At 38.7% G+C, this 22,289-nt stretch overlaps 1 protein-coding gene across 1 annotated transcript in view; it reads left to right on the top strand.

The window, feature by feature from the left end:
• LOC124619432 (vacuolar protein sorting-associated protein 51 homolog) overlaps positions 1-22,289 on the top strand; it is a 120,711-nt gene that overhangs the window by 40,711 nt on the left and 57,711 nt on the right. Inside the window, exons 6-7 of the mRNA XM_047145808.1 lie at positions 5,224-5,367; positions 20,914-21,032. Of these exons, the coding sequence (XP_047001764.1) occupies positions 5,224-5,367; positions 20,914-21,032 (263 nt within the window). The remainder of the gene's footprint in view (positions 1-5,223; positions 5,368-20,913; positions 21,033-22,289) is intronic.

Below are 22,289 nucleotides of genomic sequence, written 5' to 3' on the forward strand. Positions count from 1 at the left end.
TAGACTGTTAATTTAACTCTATAACTCAATATCCGACATCACTACCCTCTCTGGTTTTGGCCCTTGAGGAAGAACAACCTGCCATTCCTCCACAGGTATACAGACACTTCACTGAAGGTGTCCCCAGAAGAGTTCAAGCCATTATAAAGGGAAAGAGTGGACACACCCCTTATAATGTCCACTAATAGATATTTATGATCAGATAGTCTTGTTTCCTGTCTCACATGATTGGTATGTTGTCAGATCTTGTAGTGGCTGTTGGTGTGACAGTTGAATGCCAGCTGGTCAAAATTGGCTACAACCACACATTTCATCTAGGTGTCTAAATTTTTGGCCAATCCCCCTCTGAGGATGTGCAGGCACTGATACTTTTGGTGCTACTGTGTCAAGGGTATTCTGTCAGTGCTTAGATACAGGGAAAACTGCCATGACCAGATGGCAAATGTTCATCAGAGGTCAAGATGTAATACAGCCACTCTTGTTCTCTGTATACAAAAACAATCTGAGGGATATAGTGAGCAGCAATCTGCAACTGTTTGCTGGCGATTTTGTATTGTATGGTAAACTGTCATCTTTGAGTGACTGTAGGAGGATACAAGATGACTTGTATAGAATTTCTATTTAATGTAATGAATGGCAGCTTGTTCTAAATGTGGAAGATTTTAAATTAATGAAGAAGAAAAGGACAGACATTTATATAGTGTTTGAATACAATATTAGAGGTATCTTGCTTGATACTGTCACTTTTGTTAAACATCAAGGCATGTGGGCTTTCAAAAATATTAAACGTGATGATGGTGTGGCCCTCAGCTGCGTACCCTCAGACTCAAAGTTGCAATATTAAAAGTTTTGTCTGGTTTCATTGTCTAGGGGCTGGGATACATAGTTGCCGCATTACAAGCCAAATACTGCTGAGTCTACAGTATACAATATGAATATTCACATGAATCAAATGGTTGAAGGTTCCTATCACTTGGAAATCATGAATGTAATGTAGAAATTTATAAAGAAAAGATTGCAATAAATAAAATCTGCAGGTACTATCTTAACGACTTTAAATTGTGAGTATGATAGTAGTGGTACTTTTGAGAGTGTGGTATATTTCTGCAAAACACTTATTGGTGTTGATGGTCCAGCAATTAAATAAAATATAAGTTGAATAACAGGGAAACAATAGATTCCTGTTGCATGTTATTAGTTGTGAAAGACAACGTAGCTCGCGAGATATTCACTTCTAAACGCATACTACATCTTCACTGTAGAAACCTCAGAAATCTCGCAAGTTCACAAGTCCACACTCTGAAGTATTTCTATCTCTAGCGACCACGCGCAAACTGCTTCACACTCCCAAGTCCCTGCCGCGACTGTGTGTCCATCGCACCATCGTCTCCAGCACTTTCTGCGTCCTGTGCCCGTACTCTTCTCCCACTTCCATCCAGTCTCCCTGTTCACGAGTGCGGTGATTGATTAGAGTGCTCCCACCATGTCTTCAATCCAACACACATTCACAAACATAATGTAACACATTCAAAATACTGGATTTACATTTAAATAACTTGAAATTAAGTAAATATTCCTACGGCTGGACCGTAACATGCTCTAACATACATTATTAAATACATAAACAAATTAAATAAACATATATCAAAGGAATAGCAAAGCAAAAGTAGGCCAGTAGCCTAATGTCTACTTGCTTTCTAAAACACAGTAAATATTTGACCAATTTCTTCATGAATAGTATATATCAGATATAAACAAAGACATAGATGAATAAATATATTTATAAGCATGCTGTTACCGTTTTTTTGTGTAACTGTGACACAATCGATAGTAATCGGCCACTTTCACCTCCAATAACTCCTGTACTATTCAAGTTACATCCCTGTAATTTATACCAATTTAGGTTTCCACTAATCGCTTTCTAAAGAAACGTAGATCAACACAATCAGCTGAACTGTTTAGATTTTGGAAATTCGTTGCTGGGTGTTACTTGTATAATTTACAGTCAGATCTGCAAATAATGGTACTGTAGATATTTCTTTTTGAGGTATCATGATTCATCTGGCTACTATTAATTTCTATACAAACTGTGAATTGTCTGCCATTAAGGTTTCAGAAAGTGCGCCACCTTTGGCACTCTCAGCATACAAGTCTCTTTCATCGACACAGCGTCACCATGGAATTCCCAGCCACTCGGTTCCTGGACCCCAGTTAACATTCGGCACCACTTATTTGCTCCCAGGCCCTGGCTTGCCGAGTGGCCTGTGTGGTCACGCCAACTCTGAACTTAGAATATTTCCAGGGCGCCACAACTTACCTGTTACCTCACAGGCACAACATAGCAAAACATCATAAAACACAATGAGTACATAATGTTCTTCGGAGGGAAGGCAAAAGGTCAACTTTGGTTTATTGGAAGAATTCTAGGAAAGTGTAGTTCACCTGTAAAGGAAACAGTTTACATAAAACTCCTGTGACCCATTCTGGAGTACTACTCATGTGTTTGGGAATCCCAACCAGTTCAGATTAAAGGAAGACTTTGGATCAATTCAGAGGTCTGCTGCTACATTTGTTATAGTAGATCTGATAAGCATGCAAGTATTATGGAAATGCTTAACATATATCTCATGGAAAGACTGTGAAGACAGAATAAGACAAATCAGGACTTGTAAGGTAGATATAGACAGTTGTATTTCTGTTGCTTCATTTGCATGTTTGTACTTGTAGGTGAAGAGTCATCTGCCATGAGTAACAACATGTTGATGACAGGTTGCCATTGAGTATTGCACTGTATCCCATTTACCTGCTGTTAGAATCTGAAACAAATTACTCACCAGTTCAGTGCTTGACAACGTCTGGTGAGTGGACATACTATCCGGAGCTTGCTCATCATAATGCAATACTGAATCCACATGCCCATGCCTATACCTCTGCTTTTACCACAGTACAGGGAACAGAGATTTGCAGGGACACAGAAACACTGTCATAGGTTGCTTGAAACATGAAAAAGGGCCACATGCACTGCTGAGTCATGATTTAAGTTGTTACACACCAACTGCGTGGTACGAGATGTCAAAAATCACATTAAGTGTTGCACCCACCTGCCAACAAGATGCTGTTCGGGTAGGTGGTGGAGGTATGCTTATTTTCAGGATGTTTACAGGGAATGAAATAGGATCCTTCCACGTCTGTCATCATCTCTCACCAACAAATGATTCAGGAACCTTCTGGTCAACTGTGCATCTGTCCTCCTGCCTAGAGCACTCAGGTGGGAACCCTTTCTTTCAGCAAGATAATGCACATTTCGGATGCTCCTGTACTGTTTCAAATTGGTTTGAGATTCTCTCCACAGTTATGAGGGTGTTTTTGTGGCACCTCAGGTCAACTGATCTGAGTCCTGTTGAACAAATTAATGACAAATAAAGTGATATGTGCACGCTTTGATCCAGTTATGATCGGTCACAATGGGTTGTGACCACTGGTTGAACAGTCCAATATCAGAGTGACTCAACAATGTTTTCATTATCATATGGAGTGCTGTCCGTAACACAGTGAATTGCAAATGTCAACAGGGTGAAAGGTGGTACTCTTTACATGACTAGGTAAATGTATCCATTTCAGTTGTTCATGGGTGCATTTGTGAAAACCTTTCCCCAATTGCTGATGTGTATCTGAAATATCAAATACATAAAATGCTTGTGTGAAAATTATGGGACTTTGGTTCTGAAAAAACTAATAATATTAGTATGACAACACCACATGCAACAGTTGGAACTTTCTTTCATTTGCTACTTATTGAACTAAATAATAGTGATACTCTTCTGTATTTGCTAGACAAAAGAGACACTTTGCTGTGTTCTAAAAGAAACTAAACGGTTTATAACAATCAAAATTCACCTACTTTTCACAGATGTTTGTAGACTTGCAAACAGAAACAATGAACAGCATTCAGCTACCACATTTCGATAACAACATGAATTTAAAGAGATAAAAATTTCATGTGACAAATTATTCAATTACAGTAGCTACAGTTATTTGAGTCAGTTATTAGTAAGCTTCCCTCTAGAGGCCCTTGTACAAGTTGGAAAAAATAGCCATATTGTTTCACAGAAATGGCACCCATATCACATCAATAACTTAGTTCTCCATACCCATCTGATACAATACCATCTGTTAAAGATCAGTGTACACGCATTTGTGATGTTTTATATTAATTTAAGTGGCTTGCTGTAAATTTAAGTTTTCACCAAACTCAGAATACAGTCAAAGGTAATCCCTTCACGTCCTGAGAGGATACCAACAGAATCTGATGAAAAGACATGAAACTGATGCCACATATTTGTGTTTGACACTAGGAGAATTTTTACTGACTGAGGTGGTGCAGTGATCAGTACACTGGACTTGCATTTGGGAGGAAGATGGTTCAAATCCACATCCAGCCATCCTGCTTTAGGTTTTCCGTGATTTCCCTAAAATCGCTTCAGGCAAATGCTGAGATGGTTCCTTTGAAAGGGCATGGCCAACTTCCTTCCCCATACTTCCCTAATCCGATGGGACTAATGACCTCACTGTTTGGTTCCCTCCCCAGTGTCAACCAACCAACCAAGAGCATTTGTTGAATACAACACAAACAGTTAGACAATTATGTTTTTATGAAATAAACAGTACAAACAATTACTCTTTGCAGGGGTACCTATGAGAAATAAAGATTGCTGCTGATTCAAATTGTCCAGTAGCCACACATTTCTGACACAGAAAAGGTTTAATTTTCTGTACATAAACTTAAGCATGAAGCTCCGGGACTGTGTAATGTAATAGACTGAGATGCCACAAATGAACAATATGATACACACATTTAGTACACATCACAATACATCTGTACCTTCAATTTTTTGCATCTGATCTTTCAGTTCTTATGTTGTTCCACAGTATTAAATTAGTACAGCTATGTTTACATTTCTGTAATTTTCTCTTATTTACATTCATTATTCTGTAAAAGACGTAATTGACCATATGGATCAATGATAAGGATATGTAAGATACAAAGAATATGGTGAAGGTGTAAATTTACAACAATTCGGAAGAAATTCTCAGCCTTGAGGGTTTGTGGTCTAGGTTAATACAAATAGGCCTTGTGTAGTTTCTCCTAACTTACTTTTAATAAAACTACTGTAATTTACGACTGGTGCAATAATAATTTTTCTTCAATTTAACTGAATACAGGCATCACCAAAAGAGCTAGCTGAATCAGTTGATTTATTGCTACAGTTGAAAGAACCTCCAGATTCACTGTGCTCTGATTTTCTTGCTCATGCACAAGTTCGCATGACAGAACAGCTACAGGTGCTACAAGACATGAAAGATCAGGTAAGACTTTCTGTTTTCCCTGTACACTGGCTGAAATGAAAATTACTGTCAGTTGCTTCTGCTCACATTACAGATGCAAAAATAAAGTAAAAATTTTAGTTTAAATATTTTAATCATTTGCAGTATTTACGTTATAATATTGTGATTCTTATAAAATAATAAAAAAATGATTTGGAGCAGGCAAATGTTTTATAAATAATTAGTTACCTAACTTGTTGACTCACTGGTGATTGTGATTGTTGGTCATATTTAAATATTATTTATCTTTGCTCCAGAAGTCCTGAGGTGTTCTTTTGTATAATTTAATGACCTTATGTCATTATGATGAATTTGCTTAATAAAAGTCTGGTGACAACTCAGTCCCTTTTTTAGGTTCATCATTTATTCATAACAACTCTTTGTAGCTCACAGACCATATAATCTCACTGAGATTGAAAGAAAAATTGAACTGAACAAAACACCTCGGCTTACTGATTCTCCCAGTTGCAACCATGATCACCTTTATGACATCTTAACAATCCACAAAATTTACTTCTTGGTTGAGACGATATAATTACAGTTTCATAATGAAAAAGATATTGCTACAATATTCACATTAAAATTAACTTGATATTTTAATTTTGTATGATTATGATGACAGTTTTTATTGATGTTTTCATTTTCTAATGCAGTTAACAGACTTTTCAAATATAACATATTTTAATCTTTTTCCGTATTTACTCTGTGAATTATGTAACTGTTTAATCAGATAACTCAGCAAAATTTTACTCACAAATTCATTTGATGCATCTCATATTGCCGCTGCAGTGAATGAACCTCTTGAGTGGCAAGATGGGCAGATAGAAGTACCATTATCAAAGGCTAACCAGAAAATTCTGTCTGCTATCCTTTTGTTGGGATGAAACTGTTACTTAATGGGCATGATCATATAGACATAATGTCACATATGAACATGACATACTGGCAGTTGCCTCAGCAGACTTAAGGTTAATCCTCGACCTGTCGTGCCTTTCTTGTAACGTGAGGTCATGAGAGACCCCAAAAGGATAAACAGTATCTAATTGCTGTTATAACATATATTTTGGGTATTATTTTATACGATTTAGTTATGTAAGAGGACTGTAATGAAATAAAGAAGTAATTATATGTTAGATATTTATTTACACTATGTAAACATTGTCTCTTTGGAAAAAGTTTATCATGGTGTTTATTTCTTTATGAAAACCAAGCAATTTCTTTAAATCTAACAATTAATTGAGTTCAACACAGACATAATACTAATAAAAAATAGAAAGTAACATGAACTGATAAAAAATGTATAAACTTTCACACATCTAAGTGGGCCTAGTTTTTGTTTTGAATACGGACTATGAACAGTGCTTTGGTATGAGCTGGGCATATATTATCCTTGCAGAAATGACAAATAGATTTGAATTTTTCTATGTGCTCATCTTTGACAATGAATGCAACACTTTCTCGTTGGTACAAACTCATCATCAGGTGGTACATCCTGAACAGCAGTTAGGAATCATGTTATACACTGTTTCAACTCACGAGGTAAAGTTGTTATAGTTTCTCGTAAATGCAGTTGAGGGCAACCCAGTTCAAATGCCAGTGTTTTCAATAAAACTTTACATTCCATTTTGTATGCCTGATTTACTGTGTCCAGTATTATGTGAGCATTCAGTGCACCAATGTCCAGGAAAGTAAAAAGCAGCTGCAGTGGCCATGGGTGTGCAAACTGATGCAACAGAGTAGCTGCGGGTAAGTTGGTCCACTACATCAACACCCCATTTTGTTTTATGGTAAAAGCTTATAATTAAAGGAAGTTTCCTGTGTGCACTATCATCTGACACCAGTATGATGTATTGTTGAAGGAAGTATTACTGTTTTGTTCTTATTTGGGCAATAAAACAGCAAAGTGATTGTTGATTGATAGCCAAAAATTGTTAAACATTCTTGCTACCCTTCTGCTTGAATTCACTTGGAAATTCTGGTTTATTTTTTCGAAGTGTACCAACCACTGTCAATCTGTGATCTTTCAGTAGTGCTTCTGCTAAAGGAATGCTTGTGAACCAATTGTCCATGGTCACATTTGGTCCAGTACCTGATATGGGAGCAGTTAGCTGCTTGACAAGTGCGTTGGTCGAACTGTCTTGATAAAAAGGTCTTTCCGGCTGTTCACCAACATAAATCTCTAATGCATATTTCACAGATTTGCTGGGCATGTATTGATGAAATCGTCATGATCCTCTGTAATTCTCTAGCATCTCATCCACTGTAACTTACTCATTGCTTCTATAGTGTTTCTCACATTTGTTGACAAAGATATTGTATAACGGCCTCATTTGTGCCAACTTGTCTGTTAGACTTCGCCTCCACCTGTGCGAATGTCGTCAAATCTAAGAGCTCTAAGTAAAAACTGAAATCGCTGTTTAGACATAACAGCACAACAGAAATCAAGGCCAGTTCCATCAGTAATCCAAATGTCATCAATTGAAGTATGTGACGACTTATGTAACCCTGTTATGTACATGACGCCAAACAAAGCTTTCAACTCAGTCAAATCAGTAAGCCCACAGTCTCATTCTCTGTCATAATTTATCCACATTGATGTTATTTTTATATTTATGCAGTCTACCATGTGCTGCAACATTTCTAAGTCAATAAACAATAACCAAGATTCTAAAGGGTTACTAAACTCGCGTGCTGTGCCTTGGGGACCTGGTTGTTCTGTGACAGTATTATGTAGTTGTCTTCTGACAGCCCGTTGGTAGGGATGAAGTCATCATCTAACAGCCTGTTGCTAGGGAGTTTTTTTCCATTTTCAAAGAACAGTGTACGTTCCGTCTCTTTGTCTTTCTTTGACAGAATAGAAGTTATGCGATGATAAATTTGATAATGAAATGTCATCTTCGTTACTATTTGAGCATTCTAGCAGTTGAAGATGTTCTTGAGGATTGTTATCTTTTCAGTCTCGCTCTGATACTGTGTCATGATCACTAACTTCCTCTGGAAAATCAACATTCTCTTCTTCACCACCAATAATTTTGTTGTTTTCCTCTTCTAGCCATCTCAGAATTCATTCACGCTGTTGTTTGTCCATGTTTATTTTATTTGAACTGCTCTACAACAAAATGAATCATTAATATAAACACTGTAACAAAAGAAACACACAAAAAAAACAAATAAAGGAACCTTTAGAATTTCACTTATGCCATTCGTCGCGTGGGGTCCCTCAACACCTCATGCAGAAACACACATCTGCACCAAATGGCACACACACACAGACTAATTGTTGCCAGTGCGGTTGTTAAATATTGTCCCTTTTAGGAAGCTGTCAAGAGTAATAGACAGCTGGAAAAATTTTAAAAGTACGTAGTTGCCATTTATGTAGAAGCTAGGCTTCTGAAGACAGGGATGGGGAGTATGACATAGATGGTGACCTGGAAAAGATAGCCACTCAGACTGGCAACACGAATGTGCATTTCATGGAACTGTTTCAGCGTCACGATCGGCCTCATCTTAATACAGCCGTCAGGTGTAATAACATGAGACTAGGGGGTGCGCTGATGACAGAAGGCATGAGTCACATTTCAGTGGTGTCAGTGGAGTCTATCAGCAGGACGGGTTTCACTAGACATGGCCTGCACCTCAACAGGTATGGAAAGGGGAGGTTGGCAAAGCTTATAGGTGACAGCATATGTGGGGATGGTGGGATCACTCATGGGAAAATTCCTGTAGTAATGGGTGTTAGAGCTGTACCTCTTTTAGATTGAAGTCAGCTGATAGGTATTCCTGCTTAAGGGAAGTCTCTCTAACAAAGAAACCACTTTCCACTAAGCTTAGGTATCCGATTAATGAGGGATTTAGTATATTTCATCAAAATATACATGGTATTAGAGACAAAGTTAGTGAACTGCTTATAGATGTTGACTCTGAAACTATTGGTATATCTGAACACTTCTTAAATAAGGAGATCATTCAGAGGCTTCCTTTACCAGGATACAGGTGTTTGCTGGCAGCTTTTCTAGGAGCTCTTTGCAGTGTGGGGGAGTAGCCATGTATGTGAAAAACGGTATCCCATTTGATTCAATTGATGTTTCAAAGTACTGCACTGAAAAGGTGTTTGAATGTTGTGCAGGTGTGGTTAAATTTAGTGGAGCTAAACTTCTAACTGTTGTTATTTATAGATCCCCAGACTCCGATTTCACAACATTTTTGCTAAAGCTAGAGGAGGTTCTTGGTTCACTTTGTAGAAAATACAAAAAGTTAGTTATATGTGGTGACTTCAATATTAATCGTATAAGTGATTGTGCAAGGAAGAGGATGCTGGTAGACCTCCTTAATTCATATAATCTTATGCAAACCGTATTCTTTCCAACGAGAGTGCAAGGGAGCAGTAGAACAACCATAGACAACATTTTTGTTCATTCCTTATTACTAGAAGGGCATTCTGTTAGCAAAAAGGTGAATGGCCTTTCAGATCATGATGCACAAATTTTAACACTAAGAGATTTTCGTGCTGCAACACATGTTAAATATAGTTATCAACTTTTTTAGGAAAGCTGATCCAGTTGCTTTAGAGACCTTTGTAAACCTTATCAAGGAACAAGAGTGGCAAGATGTTTATAGTGCTGATACAGTAGACGATAAATATAATGCTTTCCTCAAGACTTTTCTCGTGCTCTTTGAAAGTTGCTTTCAGTTAGAACGTTCAAAGCAGGGTACTAGCACAAACAGGCAGCCTGGGTGGCTGACTAGAGGGATAAGAATATCCTGTAGAACAAAGTGGCAATTATATCAAAACGTTAGGAATAGTCAAAATGTGAATGCAGCAGCCCATTACAAACAGTATTGTAAGGTGCTTAAAAAAGTTGTTAGGAAGGCAAAAAGTATGTGGTATGCAGATAGAATAGCTAACTCTCAGGATAAAATTAAAACCATATGGTCAGAATGTAATAGAGGGAAACATTCCACGCGGGTAAAATATATTTAAAAACAAAGTTGATGTGACTTGCCATACGAAAGCGCTGGCAGGTCGATAGATACACAAACAAACACATACATACACACAAAATTCAAGCTTTCGCAACCAGTGGTTGCTTCATCAGGAAAGAGGGAAGGAGAGGGAAAGACGAAAGGATGTGGGTTTTAAGGGAGAGGGTAAGGAGTCATTCCAATCCCGGGAGCGGATGTCTGCTTGTGTCTGTGTATGTGTGGATGGGTATGTGTGTGTGTGCGCGAGTGTATACCTGTCCTTTTCCCCCCTAAGGTAAGTCTTTCCAATCCCGGGATTGGAATGACTCCTTACCTTCTCCCGTAAATCCCACATCCTTTCATCTTTCCCTCTCCTTCCCTCTTTCCTGACGAAGCAACCATTGGTTGCGAAAGCTTCAATTTCGTGTGTATGTATGTATGTGTTTGCTTGTGTATCTATCGACCTGCCAGCGCTTTCGTATGGTAAGTCACATCATCTTTGTTTTTAAATATATTTTTCCCGCGTGGAATGTTTCCCTCTATTATATTCATATTATTAATTTGAACCCAACAATTACGTTTGTTATTGTCACTGTTGCATTTCGAAATCTTTTCTGTCATCTTATTTTCTCTTTCTGTTTTTGCCAGTAGGTTCACTTTGTATTCACCTTCTCCTTTTTACCGTAATCTACTATACAATTTTATCCCGCCTATATATACTCAATAATACGTAACCCACTTCCATACCATAACCAAAATTTTTTTTTCCGCTTTCAACTCTACCGCTGCTATAAAATCGACCGTTTCTAGTTCACAAACAGTTCCTTTCACCTATTAAACAACCATTTCGGCTAGTTCTGATAGCTTTTGCAGTATTTCCATTTGCATTTTTCCCACATCATTGATCATTTTTAGCCGCTTCCTACAGGTTTTAACGTCATTATTTCTTCGTCAGACAATTGTTAGCCTCATTCTCATAATCTGCCACCACAAAACCACTCCTTTTAATACATTTACACGTAGTTTTTTCGAAATTTTCGTGAATTTCTCCATCCCTTTAACGTGTTTTGGCGGCAACACAACCACCTAACCTTTATGCACATCGTTGTCTACCAACCCAAGTTCACCACAGGATCAACACAGCCCAGCTTTAACCAACACTTTTTCGCCTTTTTTCACACCAGATCTCCAGTTAAAAAGCCTTTACAAATGTCTGCTTGTGTCTGTGTATGTGTGGATGGATATGTGTGTGTGTGTGCGCGAGTGTGTACCTGTCCTTTTGTCCCCCTGAAGTAAGTCTTTCCGCTCCCGGGATTGGAATGACTTCTTACCCTCTCCCTTAAAACCCACATCCTTTCATCTTTCCCTCTCCTTCCCTCTTTCCTGACGAAGCAACCATTGGTTGCGAAAGCTTCAATTTTGTGTGTATTTATGTGTTTGTTTGTGTATCTATCGACCTGCCAGCACTTTCGTATGGTAAGTCACATCATCTTTGTTTTTAAATAAACCATATGGTCAGTCGTAAAGGAAGTGGATGGTCTGCAGAGACAGGTCAAGGATATAGAATCAGTGTGTAGTGGGAATGTCCATGTTACTGATAAGTCGCATATATGTACTGTATTTAATAATCACTTTCTGAATATAGCAGGTGAACTAAATAGAAACCTAGTCCCAACAGGGAATCATATAGCGCTCGTAGAAAAAAGTGTTCCGAGACTGTTACCTGAAATGCTCCTCCATGATACTGACAAGAGGGAGATTGAGCTAATAATTAAATCACTAAAGACCAAGAACTCTCATGGATATGACGGGGTATCTAGAAGAATACTGAAGTATTGTTCTATGTATGTTAGCTCAGTACACTTTTCCTTTAGGAGTGGTCGGTTTCCTGACCAATTAAAGTACTCGGTAGTGAAGCCACTTTATAAAAAGGGAGACAGGGATAATGTTGACAATTATAGACCTATTTCTATGCCATCGCTGTTTGCTAAAGTTATCGAGAGGGTTGTATATACAAGGTTACTGGAGCATTTAAATTCACTTAATTTGCTGTCAAGTGTTGGTTTTAGAAATGGTTTAACAACTGAAAATGCTATATTATCTTTTCTCTGTGAGGTTTTGGATGGATTAAATAAAAGGTTGCGAATGCTAGGTGTTTTCTTTGATTTAATGAAGGCTTTTGACAGTGTTGACCACAAAATATTACTGCAGGAGTTGGACCATTATGGAGTAAGGGGAGTAGCTTACAATTGGTTCGCCTCTTACTTTAAGAACAGAAAGCAGAAGGTAATTCTTTGCAATATTGAGAGTGGTAGTGATGTTCAGTCCCAATGGGGCACTGTTAAGTGGGGCATTCCCCAAGGGTCGGTGCTGGGGCCACCGCTGTTTCTTATTTATATAAATGATATGCCTTCTAGTATTACAGGTGATTCAAAAATATTTCTGTTTGCTGATGACACCAGCTTGGTAGTGAAGGATCTTGTGTGTAATATTGGAACAGTATCAAATAATGTAGTTCATGAAATAAGTTCGTGGCTTGTGGAAAATAATTTGATGCTAAATCACAGTAAGACTCAGTTTTTACAGTTTCTAACTCACAATTCAACAAGAACCGATATTTTGATCAGACAGAATGGGCACATTATTAGCGAGACAGAACAGTTCAAGTTCCTAGGCGTTCGGATAGATAGTAAGCTGTTGTGGAAAGCCCATGTTCAGGATCTTGTTCAGAAACTAAATGCTGCTTTATTTACCATTAGAACAGTATCTGAAATAAGTGACAGTTCAACACGAAAAGTAGTCTACTTCGCATATTTTCATACGCTTATGTCATATGGTATTATTTTTTGAGGTAATTCTTCTGATTCAAAAAGGTTATTTTTGGCTCAAAAACGGGCTGTTCGAGCTATGTGTGGTGTAAGTTCGAGAACGTCTTGTTGACCCCTATTCAATAGTCTGGGAATTCTGACATTGCCCTCACAGTATATGTTTTCTTTAATGTCGTTTGTTGTTAGCAATATTAGCTTATTCCCAAGAGTTAGCAGCTTTCACTCAGTTAATACTAGACAGAAATCAAATCTGCATGTGGAATGCACTTCCTTGACTCTTGTGCAGAAAGGAGTGCAGTATTCTGCTGCATCCATTTTCAATAAGCTACCACAAGAACTCAAAAATCTTAGCAGTAGCCCAAACACTTAAGTCTAAACTGAAGAGTTTCCTCATGGCTCACTCCCTCAATTCTGTCGAGGAATTCCTGGAAGAGCTGAAAAATTAAGCAAATTCCAGTGTTACATTGTTGCTTTTCTTTATGTAAACTTACGAATTGTCACCTGAATATGTTACTTATATTTCATTTTATCTGTTTCTACTATCGTGTTATTATTTTATGTATTGACTCGTTCCATGACCATGGAGACTTCTCCTTAATTTGGTCCCACAGAACAATAAATAAATAAATAAATAAATAAAACCCCACATGACAGGTCGAGGGTTAAAGGTAGAGGTAAAACAATAAATGTTATCTTGCTGATGCAGCAATGGTACACTAAAAACAAACTCAGAATAGAATCTAATAGTTCATTTTTGAATGTAGATCTGAAAATCAATTACATTTGGCCTAAAATAATGTAATTAAAAATAAATTAGTATAAATTAACAGTGAAATTGTAAAACAGTTGAGTTTTTATATTTAGTGCCATTGGAGACAATGACTTGATGGATATCAGAAGAAATAAACGGTAGAATAAAAATGACCCGAGAAATTTTTGGTGAACTAAATATAAAAGGAGACAGTGAGCAGATGAGGCAACCACAGTGGATCGAATCACAAATAAAGTTGAATTTAAGTTCTAGTGAACTATTACATGATAAAGAGATTGGGACAATAAGGACATTAGTCATCATATATATGAACTACACCCAGACATTTATGAAAGAATCAGTATTGGTGTTAGGGCAACAGTGCTGTAGATGTGCACTGCCCCTTTGAATTCCTGGACACCTATAAATGACACTGCCAATCAAATGCCATACAGGAAGTGGATAAGGTTCAAGGCTCAAAGTAAAGTAAATAAATGAAGCATTAAGCGGTTCTCAGGTTACCTCAGTTGTATGTTCAAAACATTACATTTTATGGTATTGATCCCATCATGATAAATACAGATAAACAAAAGACACAGCTTGAAGGAAGTATTCAAATGGGATGGAAATTGTTAGTTCTGATGTACATTTAAAGTCAAACAACTGATTACAATTTCAGAAAAATTGGATGATTCATTCAAGAGAAACAGCTTCACAAATTGAGGAAGTCAATAAAATGTCAGTCCACCTCTGGTCTTTATACAAGCAGTTACTCGGTTTGGCATTGATTGATAGAGTTGTTGGACATTCTCCTGTATTCATTAGCAAAGTCACCCAGAAGGTCAGTAGTCTGTACACATTCTTCAGGCATATGGAGGTCATTGTCGATGTCATCGGCTCAGCCCCAAAAAAAGTCACTTTCATGTTTTACAATAAGTGAAGGTTGTTCCTATTGATGGAAGCACTAAACTGGACACTGTATAAGTCACTACATTGTACTACAGTTGTGAAATGGTCCCATTGTTGTCGCATAAGAGATGAGATGAAGGATGCAGGATAATCCTTAGTAGTTGTTGATGTTTGTCACTTGTGAAGAGGATGCAAGTGAAGATGATTACTGTTGAATGATGAGACAGAAAGCTGGAAATATATAAACTTTATTGTCCATAGCAATACAAAGAAAAGACACATGTGCATTTAGCAGGAGCTCAGATCAAACTGCTGTGGAGATAGTCCTGCAGCAGATGGCTGAACCACTGACCAAAGAGTTTTGTTATGTTAATTAGTGCAATCAATGCCGGCATAGTACAAATGGAAAACATCATAAAATTTGTCATGCCCTGCAAGTGGCATGCTGGGGAAAAAGAAAGATGTACCTGTATTTACAGGATATGTTGCAGACAAGAAAGAAGCAGCTCACGCAGTTTGATAGCCTAAATAAATGTGTTTGTAACATTCATTGTACCTTTTATAACTAATTCTTATTCAAACAATATGAGGCAAATGATGGACTGCTACTCATTGTAAAAATGACATGTTGAGTTGCAGACAGGCACAATGAAAAGACTGTTCCACATTTAGCTTGTACCTAGAGCCTCCTTCAAAAAAGGAAACACACACACACACATTCATTCACTCAAGCAAGAACACTCCCCATACACATGACCACCATCCCCAGCACCATTGTGATTCCACTTTCGTGTCTTCAGTTGACTCAAAACATTGGCCTTTAAATGTGATTTTCATCTTTGGAAACAGGTAGAAGTCGCTTGGGGTTAGGTCTGACAAGTAAGGAGGGTGAGAGATTATTGCCAATGCTGTTTTTGCCCAAGAATTTCTTCAGAGTGAGTGAGATCTGTGTGGCTGCATTGCCATGGTGCAGCAACCAGTCTTCCTTTTTCCACCACTCTGACAATTTGTGGCAAACATTTCCCCTCAGTCATCTCAAAACCTTGCACTAAAACTGCCCATTGACAGGCTGATGAGGTGGAACAAAGTCCTCTCCAAATGTCATAAAAAAAAAAATGATCAGCATTGGCTTTGTGTTCCTGTGAACTTAACGAGCTTTTTTCAGAAGATCTTGGAGAAGATGGTGTTTTCCATCATGATGATTGCTGCTTCGTTTCAGAGTCATAATCCTAGACCCAAGATTCATCACCTGTTATGACTCAGGATAAGAGTTTGGGACATTCTCAAACTCTTTGGTGCAGCTCAATGCACGTCTGAATCCTGAGGTTTCGTTAGTTGATGCTGACAAGACAAGAGACAAACTTTGTTGCAATTCATCTCATGTTCAGTTCACTGGCTAGAAATAGTTGTCATGTACCATAATGTACTGTATGACAGCTCAAGTCTGTTACAGACATTGTGAATTTTCTATCTTCTGTCTTCATAGATCATGTCATGCAGTTTCATGATCATGTCCAGTGTTGAGCATGTTGATGGTCGACCAGAATGTTTGTCATCTCCGCAGATTCGTGACCTTCCTCAAAGTGCTTCAGTCACTCAAATATTCTTGCTTGACTCAGTGTTCTCTCACCAAACGCCTCTGTCAGCATGCGGTGGGTTTCAGCTGCAGTTTTCTTCAACTTGAAACAGAATTTGATGCAAATCTGTTGCCCCTCAATGTTATCCATTTCACAATTTGCGGAAGTGCTGGCATACACCACAACAACTCACAAGTGCGTGTGCCAAAGATGACGCAACTTTATGCCTCACTAACTAAGACATGTACCTTGAGACATCTAGCGGCATAATGCCTTACTGCTACTGGTTTGACTGGTACTGTGAAATTCTCAGATGTTTTGAGTAGCATCTTGTATAGGGAGGTGGCATCATCAGTGATGAGTAGGTATCCAGGAGGTAAAGGGGTGGGGATGGCGGAGAGTTGGTGAAGGAAGTGGCTTGTGTCTTTGACGTGGGAGGCTAGGTTATGTGCATTTGTGTGACGGTGTTGCTCAGTGAGAGCTGAAATTGTTTCAGTGGGGGCACAATAACCAGCAAAGTTGGGTCTGTGAATTTTGGGGAGCATGTAGAAGGTGGGTGTGTGGAGGGTCAGAGGTATGAGGAACAAAAGGGGTTCAGGGGAGAGTTTCTGGGAAGGGCCTAAGGTTAAGCAGGCATTGGAGGTTATGTTGGTCTTCTGGGATGGGATCACTCTGACAAAGTTTATAGGTGGAAGAGTCAAACAATTGGTAGAGGCCTTCTGCCTAATAGTGAACACGGTTCCTAATGACAGTGGCAGAACCTTTGTCTGCAGGTAGGATGATTAGGTCAGGATTCATTTTGAGGTTGTGTTTGGCTGTTCTTTGTTCTGCTGGAAGGTTGGTATTCTTAGGAAGGGATGTGGGGAAGGAGGGTGAGGCCAAGTCGGAGGTAAGGAATTCTTGGAAGGTAGACCGGAGTTGGTTAGGGGAGGGGAGAATTGCATTTGGATGGTAGTGGGAACTGGGAGAGGCAGGATTCATTGTTGTGATTAGCTTGGATTTATTTGGAGTGACTGGTGGCAAATAAGTGTTTCCATTGTAGGGATCGATAGAAGGAGAGTAGTTATTTGACACGTCCAACAAGGTTAAATTTGGGTTTAGGGCTACAGGTGAGGCCTTTGGATAGGACTCAAGTTTCTGTGGGTCTGAGAAGTTTTGTGGAAATTTTATGGCTAGACCTTTGGGAGGGACTCCATGGTTTAAGTAGCATTTAAGACACAGGATGTGGAATTGTGTTTTGTAGAAGGGGAGGGATACTTTTCTGAACTGTTGCAGAAGGATGGAGAGGGGTATATTGTGGCAGGTATGGCGTAGGGGAAATGGAAACGATGCAAAAATTGTCGAATGAAGGTGTTAGATGATTGTGAGGGGAGTTACATAACAGAAAAGGCATGTAAAAATACATAAAGACTGCCAAAACACTCATTGGTATGTAAAAATATGCAAAAATGTGTGATACTGCATTAAAATACACACAAATACATTAAAAACATGGGGGGGGGGGGTGGATGAGATATGGTAGTTTGTGTGTGTTGTGATAAGGGAAGAGAGGGAGAAGGGCGATTAGTTAGGTCAAGGATCGGAAGTTCGTGTGGCACCGAATGGTTTGGTAAATAAAATGCGAAAATACACGAGGATGAGGGAGGAAGTGGGATCAATAGGAACAGTTATAATTATTTGTGGCAAGAATTTGGGTATCAGATGCTGCATCAACAATTTGCACAGTCACATAGCCATGTGTTGTGTGTGGATGAGATCATTGATACAGTGTGACTCAGAAGTCAGAACATATGCAGTTTTGAAGGCGATGAATAAACACAGAAAGACAAAGAATAGTAACAAAGGAAACATCACAGAGTCGTGGGATGGAAAAACAGCCATTAGGCAAAATCAAACAATGTAAAAATCCGTTTTAATATCAACACTATAAGGGAAATGCTGGATTCCTACTCACCATAAAGATGACACACAGAGTTGCAGATAGGCACAATGAAAAGACTGTTACATATTTAACTTTTGGCCAAAGCCTTCTTCCAAAAAGGAAACACATGCACAATCATTCACTCAAGCAAGAACACCTCCTGCACACATGATCGCCATCTCCAGCAGCTCGGACCAAAATGCGACTTTATGATTGAACGGAAGCAGCAATCTGGAGAAAGTGAGGAATGAGAAGGGGTAGCAGGATAAGGGTGGCAGAAGAGAAGAGTGGCGTCTTGCCTAGCATGCAGGGACTAGAAGTGTGACAGTACTGCTAACAGGTGCAGCATCAGAAGGCTGTGGGGCAGGGAAGTGGAGTGTGGCGGGGGGAGTGGAAAAGGAAAAAGAGAGGAGCAGGGAAGGGGAAAGATGTGCAGTGATTGCAGCAGAGCTGGTATACAAAAGGCTGCTTTCACAGATGACCCAAGCTCTGATAGGGCATGATAAGCCTGTGACAGGGCTGGTATAAGAAGTTCTGAGTGGGTGGATTTGGCAGGTCTTGCACCTGGGTCTTCCACAGGGATATGATCCCTGTGGCAAGGGGTTGGGATTGGGAGTGGCATACGGATGGACTAGGATGTTGGGGAGGTTGGGTGGCTGATGGAACACCACTTAATGAGTGGGAAGTAGCCGGCCGGAGTGGCCGAGCGGTTCTAGGCGCTACCGTCTGGAACCGCGCGACTGCTACGGTCGCAGATTCGAATCCTGCCTTGGGCATGGATGTGTGTGATGTCCTTAGGTTAAGTTAGGTTTAAGTTCTAGGGGACTGATGACCTCAGAAGTTAAGTCCCATAGTGCTCAGAGCCATTTTTTTGAGGTGTGGGAAGTATCTCGGATAGAATGTCCCTCATTTCAGGGTATGATGATAGGTAATAAAAATCGTAAGAAGGGTATGGTTTTGTTGGTTGGTGACAAAGGATGCACTCCTTTGTAGCTGGTTCTTGGGGGAGGTGGGAGGATAGGGGATGCGAGTAAAAATGACACAGGAGATCTGTATACAGACTAAGTTCAGAGGGATAGTGCCTGTCTATGAAGGCTGCAGTGAGACTCTCAGCTTACTGGACAAAAGAGTTCTTGCATTGTAGAAATGCTGTCCATGGATGGCCAGACTGTATGTAAAGGAGTTTTTGGTGTTGAAAGGATGACAGTTGTCAAAATGCAGGTGCTGTTGATCGTTTATGGTGTTGATGTGGACAGAGTTGAGGGTGGAGCCATTATTGAGGAGGAGGTCGACGTCCAGGAAGGTGGGACACTGGGTTGTGGAGGCCCAGGTGAAATTGATGGATGTAACCATGTTGGACTTGTCAAAGACCTACTCTTCTTCCCCTTATCTCTGCAATGGAAACACTTTTTTGTCGTCAATCCCTCCAACCAAATCCAACCTAATCCCAGCTTTGCCTCCTGCCTCTCCTAGCTGATACCACTATCCAGCCATGCTCCTTTTTATATTGGCTGTTTATATTGGCATGACTATCAGCTAGCTCTCCAGCAGGATGAACGGCCACTGCCAAACTGTGGCCAAGAGCAAAGTAGCCATGGGGCAGCTGTACATAATATGCTTGATATCAATGACTGCTTCACAACCCAGACCATCTGGATCGTCCTCTCCACCACCAGCTTTCCTGAACTGAGCAGATGGGAGCTATCTTTACAACATATTCTCCCAGTTTACATTCCGTCAACCTCTTTGTGTGCTGCCTTTACCAATGCACCTACCTGCCTCTTCCCTTGTCTGCTCCTCCCATTTTTCTTTTTCTCCTTCGTGCCCCCACCCCCTCCCCATCACAATGCCTCGCATCTATTAGCAGTCTTGTTATACGTCCTTCTAGTTTGTGTACTCTGTCGTGCACCCTGCTATTCCTTCCGCTTCCCCACCCCCTCCTGATTGCTGCTTCCATTAAACATGACAGTTACATTCCAATCCAAGCTGACGGAGTTAGCAGTCATGTGTACATGACATGTTCTTGCTTGTGTGAATGAATGTGTGTGTGTGTGTGTGTGTGTGTGTGTGTGTGTGTGTTTCCTTTTCTGAAGAAGGCTTTGGCCAAAACCTAAATGTCTGATTTTTATTCACTTTGTAATAACAGGATATGTAACCATAGTAAAGTTGGAAGACACATCCATAACTGGTAATTGCTTGAATAAATAACTTTTTAAGAAAATTTAATATTGTTGGTTTGTAATTTAAAAATTAATGTCAAGTATTTGTCAGTACTATAACTTCAAAATTATCTTTGTCATATCAGCTAGCAAATATTTTGTCTATTAGGAAATGCAGACTCCCTGTTAGTCTTCAGTAATTTTAAAAATCACATCATGATGAAAAAAGGTTGGAGCCCATTGAGAGCTGCTACAAACGAACTAGAGATATGATTTCTTGTATAACAATAGTATCTTTCATATTACTCATAATATTATGTTTGTGAGTTACCTTAATATTTGTTAATGTCTTACTGTTGCATGCTGTTATGTGTGTATGTAAATGTTTTATTCTCATGCACTTTGAATTTGTTTGTTTTAGGATATGATAGAATTTGTTGATGCTGGTAGTTCAGGATTTCTCAGTGACCTTTGCCTTGTTGTTGCATCATATAATGATATGTTCCTGAATAGACCACGCTCTCAGGATCCCAACCAGAGGTACGATACTAAAGGATTAAGTATTATGATAGCACCTTATTACAGAATATTATAGAAGTAAATCAAATATCTTCATATAAAAAAGGAAAATATAACAACTACATTTAAGTTACTTTAAGGACTGGTGATGGTATTAATTGCTATCCCCAGAATTGATTATATTGAATATTGAGAAACTTCCTTGCAAAAGGTTATGAGTGAGTTCCTTCTGTGGTTGTTCAATATGGCTTCATCATCAACAGAATGTTATATTTATTTTTGTTTTTTGTTGTATATTATGTTCAATGTTGAATACCAAGATAGTTACGGAGATAAAATATTTTACCATATTTCATCCTCTGCTGTGCACCTTTCTGACTTAGTAATGGACATTATCTTGTTATAATTGATCTTGTGTATCTTAAGTGGAGAAATTATGGAGAAACATGAAATGTGATTTATTCATCTTGTTACTTACAATTTTCAGATCATATGATTGATATGTAGGAGACATGTCAAGATTTGCAATAAGAACATTTTTTAACAGAAATAAAAATATTTACATTATTTTAAATCCATTTCTGACATATAGCTACACAAATACATACTAGTTTTCCGTATACAAATAAAATAAATAATTATCTTATTCGCACTATGAAACGGTCGTCTACAAATTTGTCAGTAGAATAACAACATTTTTCCACCAGAAGAGTAAAGACCAGTCTTTTCAGGGAACCAAGCTCCATGTTAAATTTATTACTGGCTTTTATTTTATTGTTGTTTTTAACTCCATATACTCCGGTGTTAAATATCGTGTTGGAAGCTTTAAATTCTCTGTGTGGCAGATGCTGTAGTTGTGGCAGAAATGAAAAGTGTGAAGTGTGTGTTGGTTTTTATATGAAGATGCTGAATTTGCGCAGGAGATTGCACCATAATGAGTAACAGATTCAAAGTAGCAGTAATGTCTAGGCATTCCTCAAAACACTGAACTGAGTATACAGTTGATGGCATTACTTTAAATGTACTATCCTAGCTTATTTTGGTGCATGTGTATTAACTTCACTCATACATAGCAAATGTTCTTTGCAGGCAATAAGAAAAATAATTTTAATTTTATGTTTGCTAATGCTTTGTGTGACATTATTTTTCATAATATTTTTAAGTGTTGTATAAGGGATGTTCTCAAAATGTAGGACTATAATTACATAGCTTGTACAGGATACTGTACTGAGTACTTTAACATTAGGAACTAATGGCTGGAAATTTTTTGTTGTTATG

Source organism: Schistocerca americana, chromosome 6 (assembly GCF_021461395.2).
Source record: "Schistocerca americana isolate TAMUIC-IGC-003095 chromosome 6, iqSchAmer2.1, whole genome shotgun sequence".
Taxonomy (NCBI): domain Eukaryota; kingdom Metazoa; phylum Arthropoda; class Insecta; order Orthoptera; family Acrididae; genus Schistocerca; species Schistocerca americana.